General features: G+C 34.2%; 1 protein-coding gene and 1 long non-coding RNA gene across 10 annotated transcripts in view; one reads left to right on the forward strand and one right to left on the reverse strand.

The window, feature by feature from the left end:
* The window catches only part of LOC309656169, a 224,613-nt gene that overhangs the window by 188,471 nt on the left and 12,714 nt on the right, over window positions 1–23,428 (forward strand). The window lies entirely within an intron of this gene.
* The window catches only part of ARHGAP5 (Rho GTPase activating protein 5), an 83,737-nt gene that overhangs the window by 4,090 nt on the left and 56,219 nt on the right, over window positions 1–23,428 (reverse strand). For 4 of the 9 annotated variants that reach the window (XM_082452043.1, XM_082452044.1, XM_082452042.1 and 1 more), the window contains 3 exons: window positions 9,339–9,416; window positions 6,389–6,520; window positions 4,487–4,592 (listed from right to left, as the gene is read on the reverse strand). In XM_082452043.1, the coding sequence (XP_082308169.1) occupies window positions 4,487–4,592; window positions 6,389–6,520; window positions 9,339–9,416 (316 nt within the window). Of the gene's footprint in view, window positions 1–4,486; window positions 4,593–6,388; window positions 6,521–9,338; window positions 9,417–19,880; window positions 23,221–23,300; window positions 23,394–23,428 lie in introns of those variants that run through there. The other 5 variants (XR_014261123.1, XM_082452045.1, XR_014261125.1 and 2 more) reach the window with 4 other exon arrangements.

The following is a 23,428-nucleotide window of genomic DNA, read 5'->3' on the forward strand; positions in this document are numbered from 1 at the left end:
ATCAAAAAATTTAAAATCTAAACGAAAGGACCCACACCCCCAAACACAGGAGTTGCTCATCTGAGGTAAAATAAGTGCCCTAAAAACATGTGTTCTGTGGTAAAAGTTATTACTATTTGTTAAGAGACTAAATTAGAATATTCAGAATAAAGTCAACCTCTGTTAAAATATAGTGTATAGAGGGGCCCAGTCAGGTGTGTCTATGTGGTAGTCAAGTATAGGTTCTGAAAATACCTATAGATTTGAAAGACATGAATATGGGCATCAAGTCTAATTGTTGAGTCAAAAAATACAAAGGAAAGGTAGCAAATCAGTTAGATGAGGGTGGTCAGGGAAGCCTTCCTTGAAGAGGTAATGTTTGAGTTGAGCCAAGGGTGATGGGTGTTAGTAAAACAGTAGGAAGAAAGAGTAATTTAGTCAAAACAGTGGTTCTCAAATACTACAAAGCTATAGTAATCAAAACAGCGTGGTACTGGCACAAAATCAGACATATGGATCACTGGAACAAAATAGAGAGCCCAGAAACAAACCCACACACCTATGGTCAATTAATCTTTGACAAAGGAGGCAAGAATATACAATGGAGAAAAGACAGTCTCTTCAGCAAATGATGTTGGAAAAGCTGGACAGCAGTATGTAAATCAATAAAGTTAGAACACTCTCTCACATCATATACAAAAATGAATTCGAAATGGCTTAAAAATTTAAATATAAAACATGACACCATAAAACTCCTAAAGAACATAGGCGAGACATTCTCTGACATAAATCGTAGCAATGTTTTCTCAGGTCAGTCTCCCAAGACAACAGAAATAAAAGCAAAAATAAACTGGGACCAAATCAAACCTATAAGCTTTTGCACAGCAAAGGAAACCATAAACAAAATGAAAAGACAACCTACAGAGAGAAAATATTTGCAAACAATGTGACTGACAAGGGGTTACTTTCCGAATACACAGACAGCTCAGTATCAAAAAACAAACAAACAACCTAATCAAAAAATGGGCAGAAGACCTAAATAGACATTTCTCCAAAGAAGACATATAGATGGCCAACAGGCACATGAAAAGATGTTCAACATCACTAATTATTAGAGAAATGCAAATCAAACCTATAACGAGATACCATCACAGACTGCTCAGAATGGCCATCATCAAAAAGTCTACAAATAATAAATGCTGCAGAGGCTGTGGAGAAAAGGGAACCCTCCTACACTGTTGTTGGGAATGTAAATTGGTGTAGCCACTATGGAGAACAGTATGGAGGTTTCTTAAAAAGCTAAAAATAGAGTTGCCATATGATCCAGCAACCCCACTCCTGGGCATATATCCAGAAAAGACAAAAACTCTAATTTTAAATGATATATGCACCCCAATGTTCATGGCAGCACTACTTACAATAGCTAAGACATGGAAGATATGGTGTGTGTGTGTGTGTGTGTATATATATGTATATATATATACGCACAATGGTATATTGCTCAGCCACAAAAAAGAATGAAATAATGCCATTTGCAGCTACATGGATGGACCTAGAGATTATAATACTAAGCAAAGTAAGGCAGAATGAGAAAGATAAATACCATATGATATCACTTATATGTGGAATCAAAAAAAAAAAATGATACAAATGAACTTATTTACAAAACAGAAACAGATTCACAGACACAGAAAACAAACCTATGGTTACCAAAAGGGAAAGGGCGGGTGAGGGATAAATGAGGAGTTTGGGATTAACAGATACACACTACATATAAAAAATATATGTATACATATACATATATATATATATACACACTATATATAAAATAGATAAACAATACTGTATAGCACAGGAACTATACTCAATAGCTTTTAATAACCTATAATGGAAAAGAATCTAAAAAAAGAATATATATAACTGAACCACTTTGCTGTACACCTGAAAACTAACATGAGCTTGTAAATCAACCATACTTCGATAAAAAACAAATGAACAAACAAACCCTCCCCCCCAGTGATTCTCAGTGTGTATCAGAACCTCCTGGAGGGCCTGTTAAAACAAAGATTGATAATTATGTCTGGGGTGGGGCCTGATAATTTGCATTCCTAACAAGTTCCCCGGTGATGCTGATGCTGCTGGTTTGAGGACTGAATTTTGAGAAAGACTGAGGCAGTCATGTTAAGATGTGATAAGGGACCAGGCACAAATTGATACTTTCGGTTAAGTCCTATTAGTTTAATACAGTGGCACTTGGTGTTGCACGGTGGAAAAGGAAAGGAGATTTAACAGAGTAAGTTAGAACTAGGCCACTTAATGATAAACAATTTAGATTTTTTTCCTTTAGGATATAAGTGATCTTTACACAAAGAGCTTTTAGAAAGATCATTCTGGCATCAGGATCAAGGGAGAATCAAGAAGAAAAATTGGCAGAGAGAGAGCTCAATGACAAACTAGAGATTCCTAAATGAGAAATGATAAAATTTAAACTAAAGCAGTGGCAGAGGAATGAAAAGGAAAACTAGTCAGGAGGTAAAACTAATTTGACACAGTAACTCACTGAATATGGAAGGTGAGAGAAAATACATCCAAAGAACAGCTCCATGGATTAATTTTTGCAATCTGTTAATCACCCAATATATATTTATCATTTATTTCCTATACTGGAATATAAAGTTCCATGAAATGTGATTATTTTATTTACTGCTATGTCTGTATAGCATTTACAAGAGTACCTGGCACAAACAGTATATCCATTATAATCAATAGTTGAGTGTTTGTTCTAAAATTTAAGTCTGATGATACTATTTCTCTGTTCTACTCTCTAGTGGCTCCCCATACCATTCAGAGTAACAATCATGCAATGCTTTTTTCATTGACAAAGTCTTGCTCCCCACCCCACCCCCCATAAATGTCAGCTGAACTCAACAGTGCACTTAGTGATAGACATGAAAGCAACCTCCCTGTCAGTAAAATATTTTGAGGACTAAAGCTAATCAATAGGCTACACTCTGAGTAGTACTGCCCTATCCTTCACTCTGCTCAAACCACACAGGCCTCTTTGCTGTTCCTCAACACGCCAAGTATGCCTGTGTCATTAACTGTTGTATCACTGGAGTCAAACACAGTTAAGTGTCTCAATATAACACTGATGGTGGGCTAGCACTGTGATTCTTTGAATATGCTCTTCCCTTTGTCTCTTTTCCCTATTGTTTTTAATAAAGTCCAATTCTTCTTTCAGCACTTTAATCAGGCCATACAATAATATGTTCATATACCATCCCTACATTCCATATTGGGTAAGGTCTCCAGTAGTACCCTGTACACATCTGTTAAATCATGAACCACGTTGCATGGTAATTTTCAAAAGAGGAAATTCCACTAATTATACTGCAATACTATGTATGTTGGTATTTTCTCACAGAGGGAGACTCCAGAGAAGAGTTACTAGAAGTGCTAATATAATTTTATGCTACATTGATAACAACAATAAAACTTTAAACACTGCTTAATACTCTCTTTTAAGAGGTACAGACTGAAATGTACTTGTTTTGGACACTGACATTATTAGTTAAAAAAACCAAACCTCAGTTCTTTAAAATGTTAGTAGAAAATATTGTGAAGAGTAGACTTTTGAAAAAAGTAGTACAAATACTAATAATTCTATTCAGTCTCAATAACAACTTTGTGAGCTATTATTATTCTCATTCTTATAGTTGAGAAAAATCAAGGCTTAGGCAGGGTAAAGTATTTGTCCAAAGCCACAGAACTAAAAATGTTTCAAAACCAAGCCTATTTAACTCCACAGTCTTGAGCTTTATGCTATTATATGATATTAATATTGCCTTTCATTTAAGAAATGGTGTTGGGAAGGGTATCTTTATAGAAAAAAGTATAAACTTGAAGCTTAACATATTTAAGGCTTTTGATATAGGATTAATGTCCTGCATTTCAGTAACAGTCAAGGTGGATAGTAATATGAATTCAAGTTTCTAATAAAATTTCACTATGAGGAATATCCAAACAAAACAAGCAAGATACACAAAAGAGACATAGTACAAAAGAAGACGCAATTAAACCACTTAATAATACTTGGATTCTAGTCATAAGATGTGTCACTTGAGCATATGATTTCTCTCTTTAAACCTCAATCTTTCCAACTTCAAATAGGTTGATCTGCTTAATTATCTAAGTGTCATTTCGTAACTAAAATTCTAAGATTCTATAGAAGAGAATTGTTAAAGAACAGCAGTGACAAAAAAAAAGTACTCACCACACTTACTATTTATATAATCATGTTAGATACTAAAAGGGTCATATACCTTTCTTTAAACAAGTTGATGAAAAATCTATTTTAAAAATACAGAAAAAATAATTTAGAGAACCAAAATTGAACTGTATGTTTAAATTAGTCGCTCTTTCTCTATTTTATGATTACCCAATTTATAAGGTTATGTGTTTGAAATCCGTAGTGCATTTTATTTGCAAAAACGAAAAATAAAAATACCTGTTTAGATGTGTTATTACATATCTGAAAACATCATAGTTAACAGGATGAAATTTCTTAACAATTTCTTTCAGTGCATGAAGACGTTCTGTTTTATCCGGGATTTCTGTAAAATTAAAGTAGCGAGGTATTTGTGTGAAACACAAACATTAAAAAATATTGATAAAGCTTCCTGCTATGCTTTTTGTATAAGACAATCAAGAATGTATATGAAGCATATCAGGAGAGGGAAACAAAAACAAAGAAAATGTTGTAAAGAACCTGCTAATAAACAGACTACCATCTATTTACAATAGCCTTTTCACAAGTAAAGCTAATAACTGAAGATCAAAGTAACCTGGGGGTGGTAAAATAGGAAATGGTATATTAGTAATTTCTTTAAGCAACTTATATAACTAGATACTGATTTAGAATTAACTAATTACTTACAAATCTGTTAGGCTCTTAATATTCATGCTACAGAGAGTAAGTATTTTAGGCTTTGTGGGTGAAACTACTCAACTCTGCAGTTGTACAAAAGCAGCCACAGACAATATGTAACAGAGTGGCTGTGATCCAATAGAACTTTAAAAATCTGAATTCATATATTTTTAATATTTCATAAAATTTTCTTTTAATATTTTTTCAACCATTTAAAAATATAAAAAAACATTCTTAGCTTGCAAGCCTTCTGAAAACTGATGGCACACTGAATTTGGTCCACAGGCCAGTTTGCCAACACCTGATTTAAAGCATTATACTTATTTATAATCCACTTAGCTTATAAAACATTGTTCTTCACAAGCAGCACAAGCAATACAAGCATTTAGCTCAGTTACTTTCCAAATTTACACAAATTATGAAACAGAATAACTGAAATGTGGCTCTGCTGTAAATGGGAGAGGAGAGTGCGCCTTACTGCTGCTCTTCCTCATTCAGTTCATTCTTCTAAAATAACAATGGATTCCTCTGGAGGAGGCCAGTCTGCCAACCAACTCATGGTAGTACACCAAGTACTAACAAATTTCTCATTTGCCACATATGACTTCTAAATCAGCCCTCAGTATTTCCTAGGTAGGAAAGTTCTGAGGCTATTGTTCATGGCCAAAAAGTAAGAAAATCTAAGCTATCAATTGGACTATTTTCCCAGTTTTCATACGAGAGAATGTATAAGGCAACTGTATCTTGTGACAATATACTGAAGTGGATTTTAATGAAAAGAAAATTAACTGAGAACTTTAACAATCAGTATTATAAGTAGTCTCACGCTACAGAGCTTGAAGACTTGTAATCAAAAGGAAATTAAAGAGAAATATTTAGAAACTACATTAATTTTAGCCATTGAGAACACAATGTGGATTAAGCACTAGGTTACCTGATACTCAAATAGACCTTTGGTCTCATTTTCCAGATAACAAATGAGTATTTGCTTCATAGAAACATCTGGATGAATGATGATGCCAAGTAGGAATCAATACTGAATAAGTACCCATTTTCCTGTCTTACTTTTTCAAAAACTGAATCAAGACATGAGGCCAAAGTTAATTTCTTTGACTTAAAAAAAATTTACATACACATGTGTACAGACCATACACAGGTTAATATGTTACTAAAGTACATTACAGATACATTCATTTGAAGACTTAATTTCTTTTTCTTACAATGCCTTTGAGTTTGAATTAAAAACACAAATCTCAAACTTCTAGTATAATGATCTAAACTTCTAGGAGCACCTAGTCATCTGGGAGCCTAGCTAAAACTATTTATTTAAAGGGAAAGAGCTTTAATAAACAGTTCTAGAAGCTGAATTTTTATTAGCTACATATTCTAGTGCATGACTGATTTTAACACAAAGCAATCACTGTACAAATCCCACTATCATCATCCTTCTCAAAAAAAAAAAAAAAGGAGGCTTTTACTTACTTGCTGCTTCCAATAGCTCTGGATGAAGAGAATATGGAATTAAAGGATCTGGTAGATCTGCAAAGAAAGCTTTAAGAGCTCCAGCTACAGCATTTACTGTTACTTCCATTGATACTAGACTGATATTATGATCTATAAGACAAAAATTAAAATTAAAATTAAAAACTATAATAAATTTAAATTTATTACAGGAGAAGTAAGCTAAATGGGTACTTGTAGATCCAAAGACATTTAAGTCTTCTCATGGACCACCTTTCTTCACAGGCTGATTCATCCCTCCCCCACCGTTTTAATATAAGTTTGCCTGACAAACTATAGATAAGGAAAGAGAAAACCAAGTAAGAAGCATTTTCTGTGACAATAAAAAATGCTATTAGGCTTGTCAGTATATGAGCAATATTACTGATATCTCTCTTCTTTTGAAACATTTCGTTCACATAAGCTATTTAAAAGAGGCCATAGGAAACAGAAAGACAAAAGATAGGAATCATGCATATAAATTCAAGTTTTGATAGATGATGGATGTTCACTAAACTTAGTGTGGTAATCATTTCATGATATATGTAAGTCAAATCATTATGTTGTACACCTTACACAGTACTGTATGTCAATTATATCTCAATAAAACTGGAAGAAAAACCAAAATCACTATACCTCATGGAGTATGCTTAACTGGACATAAAAGGGGTAAAAGGCAAACACTATTTTATTGTTTCAATATACATTATTATTCTCACATCGCAGGACCACTTTTGTGTGTTTTTTCTACAATATTATACTGCAAGCCAATATAAATTGTAATCTATAGTGTAAATCTATTGTAAGGGAGTTCCCTGGTGGGGAACTTATAACTTATACTTAAAAAATTTTAATATAAAACACTTTAAACACTTATCAGTGAAGTTCTGACTTAAAAAATAAGAATGTAACATATTAAAGGTATATCATAAGGTTAATTTGCTATTAAAAAAGTCACATTTTCCTTATTATAAATACAATGAATATTTATGATAAATAAAAAAATTACTCCCATAACCAAGAGATAATCACTGTTTATACTTTACCATGTTTCCTTTCAGCCCTTTTCTGCTCATTAAAAAAAAAAAAAAAAAAAAAAAAAAATATATATATATATATATATATATATATATATATAGACAGATGATAGATTTTATATTGGATTTAATTTTTAAGGCATTATCCAAGGTTAATAAAATTTTGCAAGCAACTTTAAAAAACTTTTTGGGGGGGGCAGGTAACATTTCATTGTAATTTCAAACTTGCAGAAAATTTGCAAGAATAATAAAAATACAAAGAACTCACATATATCCTTAACCAAGAATCACCAATCCTTACATTTTGTCCTACATAAACAATTCTAATGGCTACAAAACATTCTCCCAGATATAAAAATTTACATAATATTCTATTACTGAACATTTAGATTTATTTCATTTAAAAATATTATAAAGATATTATGATAACAACTTTTATGTACTAAAGCTTAGGTCCTTAGGCAGGCTATATTCCTTGTAATAACAGCTACCCAGTGAACATTTAACATGGTGTCTGGCACAGAAAACTCGTCATATGCATTATCTCATTATTCCTCAGTTACTCTTATCACTCCCATTCTAGATATGAAAAAGCTGAGATTTAGAAAGGTTAACCTCCCTAGGCCACAAAGACAGTAAGTGGCAGAAACAGGAAACAAAACCAGAAACTCTAATTCAAGAGGCCCTGGTACTGATGACTACTCTTCCTTCATTACCGGAAGTGAAATTGTACCAATTTGCTAAAGTCTAAACAGTTCTTCTAACAATTTTTTTTTTTTTAATGAAATACCATGCAATAGTCTTTCAAAGCAAGGCACGCACACAAATACCCCACCCACCACTCAACTTTACCATTTACCACTCAACATTTTACCATTTCAACACATATAATCTTCATTATTTTATACAGCTATCTAGTATTCTACTTGTAAACAGGATTGGTCCCCCCACCTTTAAAACAAAATACAAACAATGCCGCAATAAATATCTTGGTATGCTTACACAAAGACTTTTGTAACATAAGTATTTACAAATGGAATTTCTCCAGCAAAGCTACCTGAAGCACCCATAACCAACAGTATACAACATACCTGCTTGCCTACACCCTACCAACAATCTTTTCCACTCACATAATAAAATAAATACAACCTTTTTGTTTTAATTTTTATTTCTTTATAACTGACAGAGGCTGAGCATATTTTCATATATTTGTTGGTTGCTTTCTTCTAATATGAATTGCTTAATCTAGCAAAGAAATTCCACAGCCACACCAAGTTTACAGTTTGTCTCCTGATTCTGTTTGCTTTATACACTATTTCATACAGAAGTTTTACATTTTTAGGCAGTCTAGTTTATCATCTTGTTCATGCTTTCTAGGTTTCATGTCAAGTTTAGGCCTCTTCCTACTCCAAGATTATAAATATATTCATTCGTTTTTCTCCCTAGAACTTAGTTTTCATTTTTTGCATTTAAACCTTTGATCTCATACAGATTTCCTTTAATATGAGTAGGAAATTCAGCTTTTTAAAAATTCCTAATGGTTAGTTAGTTGGCCCAGTATCATGAAGGAAAAAAAAACACTTTTAAATCGCAACTTTAAATAGGTGCAATCTGTGATATACAAAGATGATGATGCACCATAACTCAATTTATTGCTTCTCTAATTCTGGTAATGGATTTATAGCTCTCCCATTTCTTGACTGTGGTATCTGTTCCATTAAATACTTCCAATACTACTTCAAAACTTTCTCCCCTAAACATCCATATTCTTAGGAGGTTTTCATATGAAATTTCAATGAGGGAAATAATAAAACAATGATTATATTTTTCTTCTATAATTATCTTCTTACCTTGATCAAATATATATATAAATATATCTATAATTATCTTCTTACCTTGATCAAACTGCTTTTGAATATTGTCTTGATCAGTTTTGTTCCCACTAACACGGTACAGTCCTTCAGTACATAATCCTAAAAGAATAAAGAAATAGACTTTTACACATGAATATATAGCTACAACAAAGAATATACTTAACCGTATGTACATCTTAGTGACTTACAAAATATGGTGGTAAAATATTTTTAAGAATAAAATATTCTTGAGCATTTCATTTAAAGTAAGTTCTTAATGGACTACTTTAATTCTTAACCATTTAGGCTACCCAGTTCCATGTAAAATAAGATACATTTCTTCCTAGTCCACTAAACACAGCTAAAATTCCTGAGTGCAATATATTAAAAAAGTCAAAAGACTCTGAAAGGTGGAGAGAAAGTGAATTTGAATAGCAACCACAGAATTTGAAGAACAAAAGATAGTGAGTTCCCTGGGTTTTCCTTTTGCTTCTTACATATCTTAGCCCAGGCAACAGAGAAGCCTGCAACCCAGAAATACCAATGAGCACAGGCAAAAAAATAAAAATAAAAACAAAACACCATCAGAAAACCAAAAAGAAAAGCCAGTTCTCTCTAGTGAAAGGATTGGGAAAGGTGCAGACTAGCAAGCAAAAACATTTTTTACTGTTACTGCCCTACTCCAGACAAACACCATGGAATCCACTCCTCCTCATCCACATCAGTGGAACCAAGTAGGGAGACTAAAATTCTACCTCTGCCAGCAGTAACAAAGGTGCCCCTTCCCCTCTCTAGAGTGTCAGCAAGGATTGAGTGGCAAGTCTGAACTTCTACTACCACCTTGAGGTAAGAGGTACCCTCCCCTCTTCACCATGGTAGTCAACAGAGGCTGGTAGAGATCAAGTGGGGAGGGGAGTCCAATCTTCCAGCCCCACTTTGTAGTAATGAGGCAGCCTTCCTCCCCTGCTGGTGCAGTGTCAGAGGAGGCCTGCTAAAATAGATTTAAATAAGATCCAAAGTTTCACAGCATACTATCCAAAATGTCTAGAATACAATAATAATAAAACTAAAATCATTCATCATTCCAAGAACCAAGAAAGTCTCAACTTGAATGAGAAAAAACAATTAACAGACACCAATACAAAGATATCAGTTGTGGAATTATCTGACAAGGATTTTAAAGCATCATAAAACACTTCAGTGAACAATTATAAACACACTTGAAACAAACTTCCCAATAGAAAGTTCTAGCAAAAAAACCAGAAATATAAGGAGGAACTAACTGGAAATTTTAGAAATAGAAATACAGTAACAGAAAGAACAAATTCACTGAATGGGATCAATAATAGAAAAATGATGAGAGTAATGATAATGAATAAGTGAACTTGAAGACAAATCAATAGAAATTACTCAATCTAAAGAACATAAAGAAATTAGACTAAAAAAAAATGATGAGCCTCAGGGATTTGTGGGACAATAACAAAACATCTAATATTTGTGTCATCAGCTAAAAACCTATCTCTATGTTCAATAGGAAGTTTCTGAAAGCACTTCTGAAAGAGACTCAGTTTGATAAGGCATTGTATTGTTCTGATCCCAAGGAGAAAAAAAAAAAGAATCAATAGAAACGAAGAATTTGTCAAATTTATTCCTGGACAAATGTCAAGGCGCTTGTATGGGACAATATGTTAATTCTAATTTTTTATATTCAGAAATTCATGATCATAAAGGTAGCAAAAATCCACTGACAGAAGTGTCAAAGTTATTAAGTCCAAAGTTTTAACTTCAGTGAAGCATGGCAGACACCACCAAATAACCAAAATTATTATCATCTACAGTGGGACAAAATAACATTCTATCCCAACAGATATGATGCACTTAGAAGGATACAACATTACTTTGGTGGTATTTCTAACAAAAATGCATAATTTGAATCTAATAATGAGGAAACAGCAACCTCAAATTGAAGGAGAAAGAAAAAGTTCATTTGTACAGTAAAGTGCCAACCAATAAACATAAAAAAAATGAGAGACTAAAAAAAAATCATCAACGGAAGCTAAAACTAGTGGCTGAAAGTCTGATAGTCTCAAAGTCAAGAAAAACAAAAGAAGCTGAGCAACTCTCCCAAACTAAAGGTGTTAAAAAAGACATGATTACTAAGAGCAGTGCACCTAGATTAGATCCTGAAGTGTCTAATAAAGAATTTAAAATGTCCAAAATGTCAATAATGCTGAGGTTGAGAAACCCTGACATAATGATAAGCATTTATTTGCTAAATGAAAATTATAAGGTGCTTAATCATCCATGATAAAAATCTTGCCTTCCGTTCACTAATAACTGAGTGACTTTAAAAAAAAAAAAAACCAGAGCCTCCCATCAAGCCTCTTAGATAGCATCAACCACCAGAGGGCAGAGAGCAGAAGCAAGAAAAAATATAATCCGGCAGCCTGTGGAACAAAAACCACATTCACAGAAAGATAGACAAGATGAAAAGGCAGAGGGCTATATACCAGATGAAGGAACAAGATAAAACCCCAGAAAAACAACTAAATGAAGTGGAGATAGGCAACCTGCCAGAAAAAGAATTCAGAATAATGATAGTGAAGATGATCCAGGGCCTCAGAATAAGAAAGGAGGCAAAGACCGAAAAGATGCAAGAAATGTTTAACAAAGACCTAGAAGAATTAAAGAACAAACAAACAGAGATGAACAATACAATAACTGAAATGAAAACTACACTAGAAGGAATCAATAGCAGAATAACTGAGGCAGAAGAACAGATAAGTGACCTGGAAGACAGAATGGTGGAATTCACCGCTGCGGAACAGACTAAAGAAAAAAGAATGAAAAGAAATGAAGACAGCCTAAGAGACCTCTGGGACAACATTAAACGCAACAACATTCGCATTATAGGGGTCCCAGAAGGAGAAGAGAGAGAGAAAGGACCAGAGAAAATATTTGAAGAGATTATAGTCAAAAACTTCCCTAACACGGGAAAGGAAATAGCCACCCAAGTCCAGGAAGCGCAGCGAGTCCCATACAGGATAAACCCAAGGAGAAACACGCCGAGACACACAGTAATCAAATTGGCAAAAATTAAAGACAAAGAAAAATTATTGAAAGCAGCAAGGGAAAAATGACAAATAACATACAAGGGAACTCCCATAAGGTTAACAGCTGATTTCTCTGCAGAAACTCTAAAAGCCAGAAGGGAGTGGCATGATATACTTAAAGTGATGAAAGGAAAGAACCTACAACCAAGATTACTCTACCCGGCAAGGATTTCATTCAGATTTGACGGATAAATCAAAAACTTTACAGACAAGCAAAAGCTAAAAGAATTCAGCCCCACCAAACCAGCTCTACAACAAATTCTAAAGGAACATCTCTAGGCAAGAAACACAAGAGAAGGAAAAGACCTACAATAACAAACCCAAAACATTTAAGAAAATGGGAATAGGAACATACATATCGATAATTACCTTGAATGTAAATGGATTAAATGCTCGCACCAAAAGACACAGGCTGGCTGAATGGATACAAAAACAAGACCCATATATATGCTGTCTACAAGAGACCCACTTCAGACCTAGAGACACATACAGACTGAAAGTGAGGGGATGGAAAAAGATATTCCATGCAAATGGAAATCAAAAGAAAGCTGGAGTAGCTATACTCATATCAGATAAAATAGACTTTAAAATAAAGAATGTTACAAGAGACAAGGAAGGACACTACATAATGATCAAGGGATCAATCCAAGAAGAAGATATAACAATTATAAATATATATGTACCCAACATAGGAGCACCTCAATACATAAGGCGACTGCTAACAGCTATAAAACAGGAAATCGACAATAACACAATAATAGTGGGGGACTTTAACACCTCACTTACACCAATGGACAGATCATCCAAAATGAAAATAAGTAAGGAAACAGAAGCTTTAAATGACACAATAGACCAGATAGATTTAATTGATATTTATAGGACATTCCATCCAAAAACAACAGATTACACTTTCTTCTCAAGTGCGCACGGAACATTCTCCAGGATAGATCAAATCTTGGGTCACAAATCAAGCCTCAGTAAAGTTAAAAAAATTGAAATCATACCAAGCATCTTTTCTGAACACAACGCTATGAGATTAGAAATGAATTACAGGGAAAAAAATGTAAAAAACACAAACACATGGAGGCTAAACAATACGTTACTAAATAACCAAGAGATCACTGAAGAAATCAAAGAGGAAATCAAAAAATACCTAGAGACAAATGACAATGAAAACACGACGATCCAAAACCTATGGGATGCAGCACAAGCAGTTCTAAGAAGGAAGTTTATAGCTATACAAGCCTACCTAAAGAAACAAGAAAAATCTCAAGTAAACAATCTAACCTTACACCTAAAGGAACTAGAGAAAGAAGAACAAACAAAACCCAAAGTTAGCAGAAGGAAAGAAATCATAAAGATCAGAGCAGAAATAAATGAAATAGAAACAAAGAAAACAATAGCAAAGATCAATAAAACTAAAAGTTGGTTCTTTGAGAAGATAAACAAAATTGATAAGCCATTAGCCAGACTCATCAAGAAAAAGAGGGAGAGGACTCAAATCAATAAAATCAGAAATGAAAAAGGAGAAGTTACAACAGACACCACAGAAATACAAAGCATCCTAAGAGACTACTACAAGCAACTCTATGCCAATAAATGGACAACCCGGAAGAAATGGACAAATTCTTAGAAAGGTATAACCTTCCAAGACTGAACCAGGAAGAAACAGAAAATATGAACAGACCAATCACAAGTAATGAAATTGAAACTGTGATTAAAAATCTTCCAACAAACAAAAGTCCAGGACCAGATGGCTTCACAGGTGAGTTCTACCAAACATTTAGAGAAGAGCTAACACCCATCCTTCTCAAACTCTTCCAAAAAATTGCAGAGGAAGGAACACTCCCAAACTCATTCTATGAGGCCACCATCACCCTGATACCAAAACCAGACAAAGATACTACAAAAAAAGAAAATTACAGACCAATATCACTGATGAATATAGATGCAAAAATCTTCAACAAAATACTAGCAAACAGAATCCAACAACACATTAAAAAGATCATACACCACGATCAAGTGGGATTTATCCCAGGGATGCAAGGATTCTTCAATATACGCAAATCAATCAATGTGATACACCATATTAACAAATTGAAGAATAAAAACCATATGATCATCTCAATAGATGCAGAAAAAACTTTTGACAAAATTCAACATTTATGATAAAAACTCTCCAGAAAGTGGGCATAGAGGGAACCTACCTCAACATAATAAAGGCCATATACGACAAACCCACAGCAAACATCATTCTCAATGGTGAAAAACTGGAAGCATTTCCTCTAAGATCAGGAACGAGACAAGGATGTCCACTCTCACCACTATTATTCAACATAGTTTTGGAAGTCCTAGCCATGGCAATCAGAGAAGAAAAAGAAATAAAAGGAATACAAATTGGAAAAGAAGAAGTAAAGCTGTCACTGTTTGCAGATGACATGATACTATACACAGAGAATCCTAAAAATGCCACCAGAAAACTACTAGAGCTAATCAATGAATTTGGTAAAGTTGCAGGATACAAAATTAATGCACAGAAATCTCTTGCATTCCTATACACTAATGATGAAGAATCTGAAAGAGAAATTATGGAAACACTCCCATTTACTACTGCAACAAAAAGAATAAAATACCTAAGAATAAACCTACCTAGGGAGACAAAAGACCTGTATGCAGAAAACTATAAGACACTGATGAAAGAAATTAAAGATGATACCAACAGGTGGAGAGATATACCACGTTCTTGGATTGGAAGAATCAATATTGTGAAAATGACTATACTATCCAAAGCAATCTACAGATTCAATGCAATCCCTATCAAATTACCAATGGCATTTTTTACAGAACTAGAACAAATCATCTTAAAATTTGTATGGAGACACAAAAGACCCCAAATAGTCCAAGCAGTCTTGAGGGAAAAAAATGGAGCTGGAGGAATCAGACTCCCTGACTTCAGACTATACTACAAAGCTACAGTAATCAAGACAATATGGTACCAGCACAAAAACAGAAACATAGATCAATGAACAAGAGAGAAAGCCCAGAGATTAACCCACGCACCTATGGTCAACTAATATATGACAAAGGAGGCAAAGATATACAATGGAGAAAAGACAGTCTCTTCAATAAGTGGTGCTGGGAAAACTGGACAGCTACATGTAAAAGAATGAAATTAGAATACTCCCTAACACCATACACAAAAATAAACTCAAAATGGATTCAAGACCTAAATGTAAGACCGGACACTAAAACTCTTAGAGGAAAACATAGGAAGAACACTCTTTGACATAAATCCCAGCAAGATCTTTTTTGATCCACCTCCTAGAGTAATGGAAATAAAACCAAAAATAAACAAATGGGACCTAATGAAACTTCAAAGCTTTTGCACAGCAAAGGAAACCATAAACAAGATGAAAAGACAACCCTCAGAATGGGAGAAAATATTTGCAAACGAATCAACGGACAAAGGATTAATCTCCAAAATATATAAACAGCTCATTCAGCTCAATATTAAAGAAACAGACAACCCAATCCAAAAATGGGCAGAAGACCTAAATAGACATTTCTCCAAAGAAGACATACAGATGGCCAATAAGCACATGAAAAGATGCTCAACATCACTAATTATTAGAGAAATGCAAATCAAAACTACAATGAGCTATCACCTCACACCAGTTAGAATGGGCATCATCAGAAAATCTACAAACAACAAATGCTGGAGAGGGTGTGGAGAAAAGGGAACCCTCTTGCACTGTTGTTGGTGGGAATGTAAATTGATACAGCCACTATGGAGAACAGTATGGAGGTTCCTTAAAAAACTAAAAATAGATTTACCATATGATCCAGCAATCCCACTACTGGGCGTATACCCAGAGAAAACCATAATTCAAAAAGACACATGCACCCCAATGTTCATTGCAGCACTATTTACAATAGCCAGGTCATGGAAGCAACCTAAATGCCCATCGACAGACAAATGGATAAAGAAGATGTGGTACATATATACAATGGAATATTACTCAGCCATAAAAAGGAACGCAATTGAGTCATTTGTTGAGACATGGAGGGATCTAGAGACTGTCATACAGAGTGAAGTAAGTCAGAAAGAGAAAAACAAATATCGTATATTAACGCATGTATGTGGAACCTAGAAAAATGGTACAGATGAGCCGGTTTGCAGGGCAGAAGTTGAGACACAGATGTAGAGAACAGACATATGGACACCAAGAGAGTAAAACTGCGGTGGGGTGGGGATGGTGGTGTGCTGAATTGGGTGATTGGGATTGACATGTATACACTGATGTGTATAAAATTGATGACTAATAAGAACCTGCAGTATAAAAAACAAACAAAACAACTAATACTAAACTTTCATTGGGTTATTTGTACGGAAATATGTTAATATAAATGTTTCAGGCATTACATGAAATTTCTAAAAATTTTATATGTTCTAGTATAATGTTATAAGTCATAATTCTAGTTATTACTTTAAAATGTATATCTCAGAAATAACTAAATTTCCTTGTCAATTGCATTATTATGAACTTTCATCAAATCTTTAACCATGGTCATTTTCAAGTCTTTGTCACTTACAGACATTTCTGGGTGTACTCTGATGCTTTTGCAAATATGTTCCTATAAAAGGGTTTCATCTTCAAGGAATTCATGGAAAAGACTCTGACAAGTACAGGTTTCTGGTAACTGACTGTACTACTGAACTGAATGAATAAGCATTTTCAGAACTCTAATGAAAAACTGATGAACTCATAAAAGTGCTAACAAAAGATCAAGATAAAAAAAAAATTAATTACATGCGACTGAGTGAACTGATGAGGATGATTATAATTTTTGTGACTTTCTGTTTGAATTAAAAAATAAAAAAATCCCACAAGGACTCAGAGACAAAGAATATACAAATCAATTTTCACTGCAAAGTAAAGGAGCTGTTACAGTGGAGGATTACTGGACTGAATGTCAATATTATGACATAGTACGAGTGTGTTTCATGTTTGGTAATTGCAATCATTGTTGCTTTTGTTGTGGTCATCCATTTACAATGCTTGGTGTCAGTCTATTAATCTCTTGTAAAAATAAAATACAGTGTGTGTGTGTGTGAAAAAAAAAAGAATGTATACAGAAATAATGTAATCAACTATATTTATTGAAATGATCATATGATTTTCTCCTTTAAAAAAAAAAAAGAAGAAGAAGCCAACTCAATTATCTAGATGTGAATTATCCAAGTTTAACTTCGACTTAAATCACCCAAAGTATCTATCCTGGGCCTCCAAGTAATATGGGTATTAGAAATATATTCCAATATTCCAAAACTAAACTTAAAATATGTTTGAACCAAGTATCATCACCCCTTTTTCTTTCATTAGAAAGGTAACTAATCTTTACACTACACAGAACTCTTGATATCTGAAGTTCTAAAATGGTCTAAGTTCTCTTTGAGTTGCTAATAGATACAAAACAAGAGTTTCACTGAAGTCATAAAACAGATTACAAATGGTAAAGGAGAAGTAAGGTGTATAGATAATCCACAAATTAGATTAACATGTCCATGGGAGGTGGCATCAGCAAAAGAGAGAAAGGAATTTTGGGGCTTGGTTCCTCCATAAAAGCAACTAATGATCAGCCAAAAAGTATCAGAATCAACTTCTGCAGAACCTCTGGAATCTAGTAAAAAAATTACAACCACCATTAGAAGGCTTGGTGAAGAAAGAAGCTTTAACCTGCCCACCTACCATTCCCGCTGCCACTCTAGGCTGGCAACGACCATAAGGAAGGCAGCCTGCACTCTGGGTTTAGGCTTCAAGTGCCAGAGGGAGCAACACAGATCTTATTGTCAAAGAACTACAGTTGCATATTTTGACCTGTCTGGTGGCTCCCAGAAGAAAGAGCACAAGGGCTTGCCTATGTTTCACTATGTTAAAATATTCAAAACCTCTCATTTTCAACAAAAAATTTAAGAGGCATGGAAAGAAGCAAAACAGTATGGCCCATTGTAGAAAAGAAAGAAATTAATAGAAACTGTCCATGAGGAAACCCAGTCACTGCACTTACTAGACAAAGACTTTAAATCAATCTTTCAAGGTGCACAAAGAGCTACAGGAAACCATGAACAAAGAACTAAAGAAAACCAAGAGAATGATGACTTAACAAATGAAGAATATCAATAAATACAGAGAAATTATTAAAAGAACTAAAGAGAAAATCTGGAGCTGAAAAGTATAATAACTAAAATGAAAAATAAACTATAGAGGTTTAACAGCAAATTTTAGCAGGCAGAAGAAACAATGAACTTAAAGACTGGTTAATTGAGATCATCCAGTCTAGGGAGCAGAAAGAGGAAAGAATGAAGAAAAATGAACAGAGTCCAAGAGACTTCTGGGACTCCATCAAGCATACCAACACTAGCATAAAAACTTTCCCAGAGGGGAAAAGGAGAAAGGAGAATATCTGAAAAAATAATGGCTGAAAACTTCCAAATATGAAAAAGAAACCTAGAAATCTATACATGAAGTTCAATGAACTGAAAACAGGATAAACTCAAAGAGAGCTACACAGAACAAAGGAAATAAAAATTAAAATGGATATAAACAAAATAAAAAGTAGAAAACAAAAATAAAAAAGTAGAAAAACAGAATCAACAAGGATGCTTGCTTTCATTACTTCTAATAAACACTGTACTGGAGTTCTAGCTAGATTAGGCAAGAAAAAGAAATAAAAGGAATCCAAAGCATAAAAGAATTAAGTAAAATTAGTCCTAATTGCTGATGACATTACTTACTAAATATAAGAGTTGACACCATAAAACTCTTAGAAAAAAACACAGGAGTACATTTTCATGTCAATGGGTTTGGCAACCCATATGGATTCTTAGATACGGCACCAACACATGAGAAACAAAATAAATTGGATTTCAACAATATTTAAAACTTTTGTCCATCAAAGGACAGTATCAAGAAAGACAACCTATAAGATGGGAGAAAATATTTGCAAATCATTTATCTGATAAGGGTCTAGTACCCAAAGAAATTCAAAGCTTTCCCACTACGATCAGGTACAAGGCTAGGATGTCCCCTCTCACCATACCTTTCAACATCTGGTTGAAAGTACTGGAAGTTCTTGTACTTGCTCAAGCAATAAAAGGAAATCAAAGGTATACAAATTGGGAAAGAAGACATAAAACTATCATTTTTCACAGATGACATAATTGCTATGTAGAAAATCTATCTACCAAAAAAATCCTGGAACTAGTAAGTGATTATAGCAAGGTTGCAGGATACAAAAATCAACTTCTTCCCTTATACACCAAGGAATAAATGGACTTTGAAATTAAAAACACAATACCACTTACATTAGCATGTCCCAAAATGAAAATTTTCTAACAAATATGTACAAGATCTATATAAGAAAAACTACAAAACTGATGAATGAAATCAAAGAACTAAATACAACTGACCCTTGAACAATGCAGTAGTTCATCCATGTATAACTTATAGTTGGCCCTCTGTATCCACTGTTGCTCCACATCCACGGATTCAACCAACCATGGATTGTGTAGTACTATAGTATTTACTATTGAAAAATATCCAGGTATAAGTGGACCCACGCAGTTCAAACCCACGTTGTTCAAGGGTCAACTAACTGTAAATGGAGAGATATAACATGTTCATAGATAGGAAGACAAAATAGTCAGGTTGTCAGTTCTTCCCAACCTGATCTACAGATTCAATGCAACCCCAATCAAATTCCCAGGAAATTATTCTACGGTTATCAACAAACTGATCCTAGCGTTTATATAGAGAGGATAAGACTTAAAGCCAAGACAATATTTAAAGGGAACAAAGTTGGAGGATTGATGTTATATGACTTTAAGATTTACTATATAGCTACAGTAATCAAGACAATATGGTATTGAGGAAAAAAGAGGCAAATATTCAATAGATCAATGGAACAGAGTAGAGAGCCCAGAAATAAACACCCATTAATAGTCAACTAATCTTTGACACAGGAGCAAAGGCAATAAGAACAGAGCAAAAACAGTCTCTTCAACAAATGGTGCTAGAAAAATAGGACATTCATATGCAAAAGAATGAATCTAGACACAGACCTTCACCCTTGACAAAATGAACTCAAACTGGGGACTTCCCTGGTGGTCTAGTGGTTAAGAATCTGCCTTCCAATGCAGGGGATGTGGGTTTGATCCCTGGTTGGGGAACTAAGATCCCACACGCCGTGGGGCAACTAAGCCCAGACACCGCAACTACTGAGCCCGCGCACTCTGGAGCCTGCGTGCCGCAACTACTGAGCCTGTGTGCCACAACTAGAGAGAAGCCTGCACGCCACAACGAAGAGCGAGCATGCGCGCCGCAATGAAAAGATCCTGCGTGCCGCAACTAAGACCCGACACAGCCAAATAAATTATATATAGATATATAAAATGAACTCAAAATGGATCACAAACTTAAATGTAAAATGGAGAACTATAAAATTCCTAGAAGACAACAGAGTTAAAAACCTAGATGACCTTGGCTATGGTGATGCCTTTTTAGATAAAGACACAATCTGTGAAAAAAATATCGATAAGCTGGACTTTGTTAAAATTAAAAACTTCTGCTCTGTGAAAGACAACATCAAGAGAATTAGAAGACTAGTCACAGACTGGGAGTAAGTATTTACAAAACACACATCTGATAAAGGACTGTTATCCAAAATATACCAAGAACTCTTAAAACTCAGTAATAAGAAAACAACTCCATTGTAAAATGGGGCAAAGACCTTAACAGATACCTTATCAAAGAAGATCTACAGATGGCAAATAAACATATAAAAAGATGCTCCACATCACACGTGACTAGGGAATTGCAAGTTATAACAACGAGATACCACTATTAGAATGGCCAAAATCCAGAACACTGACAACACCAAATGCTGACAAGGATGTGGAGAACAACAGGAACTCTCATTCAATGCTGGTGGGAAAGCAAAATGGTACAGACACTTTGGAAGACAGCTTGGTAGTTTCTTAACAAAACTAAATGTACTCTCCACACTTCCATTGCCAGGGGCCTGGGTTCGATCCCACAAGCTGTGCAGTGTGGACAAAAAAAAAAAAAACCACCAAAAAAACAAAACAAAACTAAATGTACTGTTACCATACCATCCAGCAATCATCCTCTGTTATTTTACCCAAAGGAACTGGAAACATATCTACACAAGAATCTGCACACAGATGTTTACAACATTTATTTTATAGCTATAGCTATGTTTATAGCATAACTGCCCAGACTTGGAAGCATACAGGCTGTTCTTCAGGAGGTGAATGGATAATTAAACTGTGGTACATCCAGACAATGGAATATTATTCAATGCCAAAAAAGAAATGAGTTATTAAATCATGAAGACATGGAGGAAACTTAAATGCGTATTACTAAATGAAAGAAGCCAATCTGAAAAGGGTACATACTGCATGATTACAACTATATGACATTGTGGAAAAGGTAAAACTATGAAAACAATAAAAAGATCAATGGTTGCCAGGGGTGAGGGAGGTGGAGAGAGATGAATAGGCAGAGCACAGAAGATTTTTAGGGCAGTGAAAATACTCTGTATGCTATTATAACGATGGATATGTATGTCATTATACATATGTCCAAACCAACAGAATGTACAACATCAAGAGTGAACACTAATGTACACTATGAACTTTGGGTGATTATCATGTGTCAATGCAGGTTCATCCTTGGCAAAAAACGTACTATTCTAGTGAGTGATGTTGGTAATGGGGGGTGAGGAGGGTTTCATGTGTGGGGGGATGGGGGTATATGGGAAATCTCTAAACCTCTTGATTTTGTTATAAACCTAAAACTTCTTTTAAAAAAAAAGATATAGACATATATAGATACATCAAAGCTTATAAGGATGAAGTAACATCAATGGAGCGAGAGTCTTTTAGCAATGATAAGTGACACTTCAGGGACAAGAATGCTACAGAAATAACAAGGCTAAAGGCAGTAGTTTTTTTTCCTCAATCAAAAACAGTATTTTTAAATATGGGGGGGAAGCTATATTAAAGAGAGATATATATATCTCTTTAATATCCAAGAAAAAGCAACAACAGTGTTCCAATCTTTCATTTTGTTACTTTCTACATATAATGCTTAAAAATACATAACGTAAACATGACATGCATTGTTTTCATTCTATTTTCAAAATAACGGACAAGAGGCCTTATGTTAATGATAAGGAAACAAACTTAGAAAAGTGAAGTGACTTGCTAAAATCAGAAACTGGGCAAGCCAGGGTCATTAGTTTGTCTCATTCAATATATAAAAGGAAATATTTTTGACATGCTACCCCATTTGTTTTATGCTAGGTGATTTCCTCTCTCTGCATGATTTCTATCACTGGGGTTGGGCATAGCAATTTCATGTCTAGTCATTTTTCCTAGAAAATAAAAATACGAGCATAGATGTAAACAAAAGGATAACTGCCATTATTGACTGTTTCAAGACATGTTCAGAAATACGAAATTACTGAATAAACCATAATTATCAAGATGTTAGATATGAAATATAGGTCATAAAAAATAATTCCAAAGTATCTTATCAAATGGAATGAAGTTTTGCTCATGTATTAAAAATATTACAAAACCATGTTGAATTTTCCCCTTTTGAAAAAGCTATATATGTTTAAATGTGTAAACATTTAGAAGAAGAAAAACTTATCTCTTGCTCATGAAATCACAGGTGATTTTTTCAGTTCTATTCCTTATGGACTCATCTGTACTTTTTTTCCTGCTGTAATGAAATAGATAGTTCCTTTCCTTAAAACAAATCAAAACAAACAAACAAAAAAACCCCTGGCTATCAAAAATCACCTGTAAGCGATAATCGTAGTGGAGCCTGGGCTAGAATCCAATTGTGTGACCTCAGACAAATTACTTAATTTCTCTGGGCCTCAGTTTCTTGCTCTGTAAAACAGAGATAGTAAATGCACACACATGCC

The sequence above is a fragment of the Balaenoptera physalus genome (assembly GCF_965194825.1).
Source record: "Balaenoptera physalus genome assembly, chromosome: 2".
In the NCBI taxonomy this organism is placed as follows: Eukaryota; Metazoa; Chordata; class Mammalia; order Artiodactyla; family Balaenopteridae; genus Balaenoptera; species Balaenoptera physalus.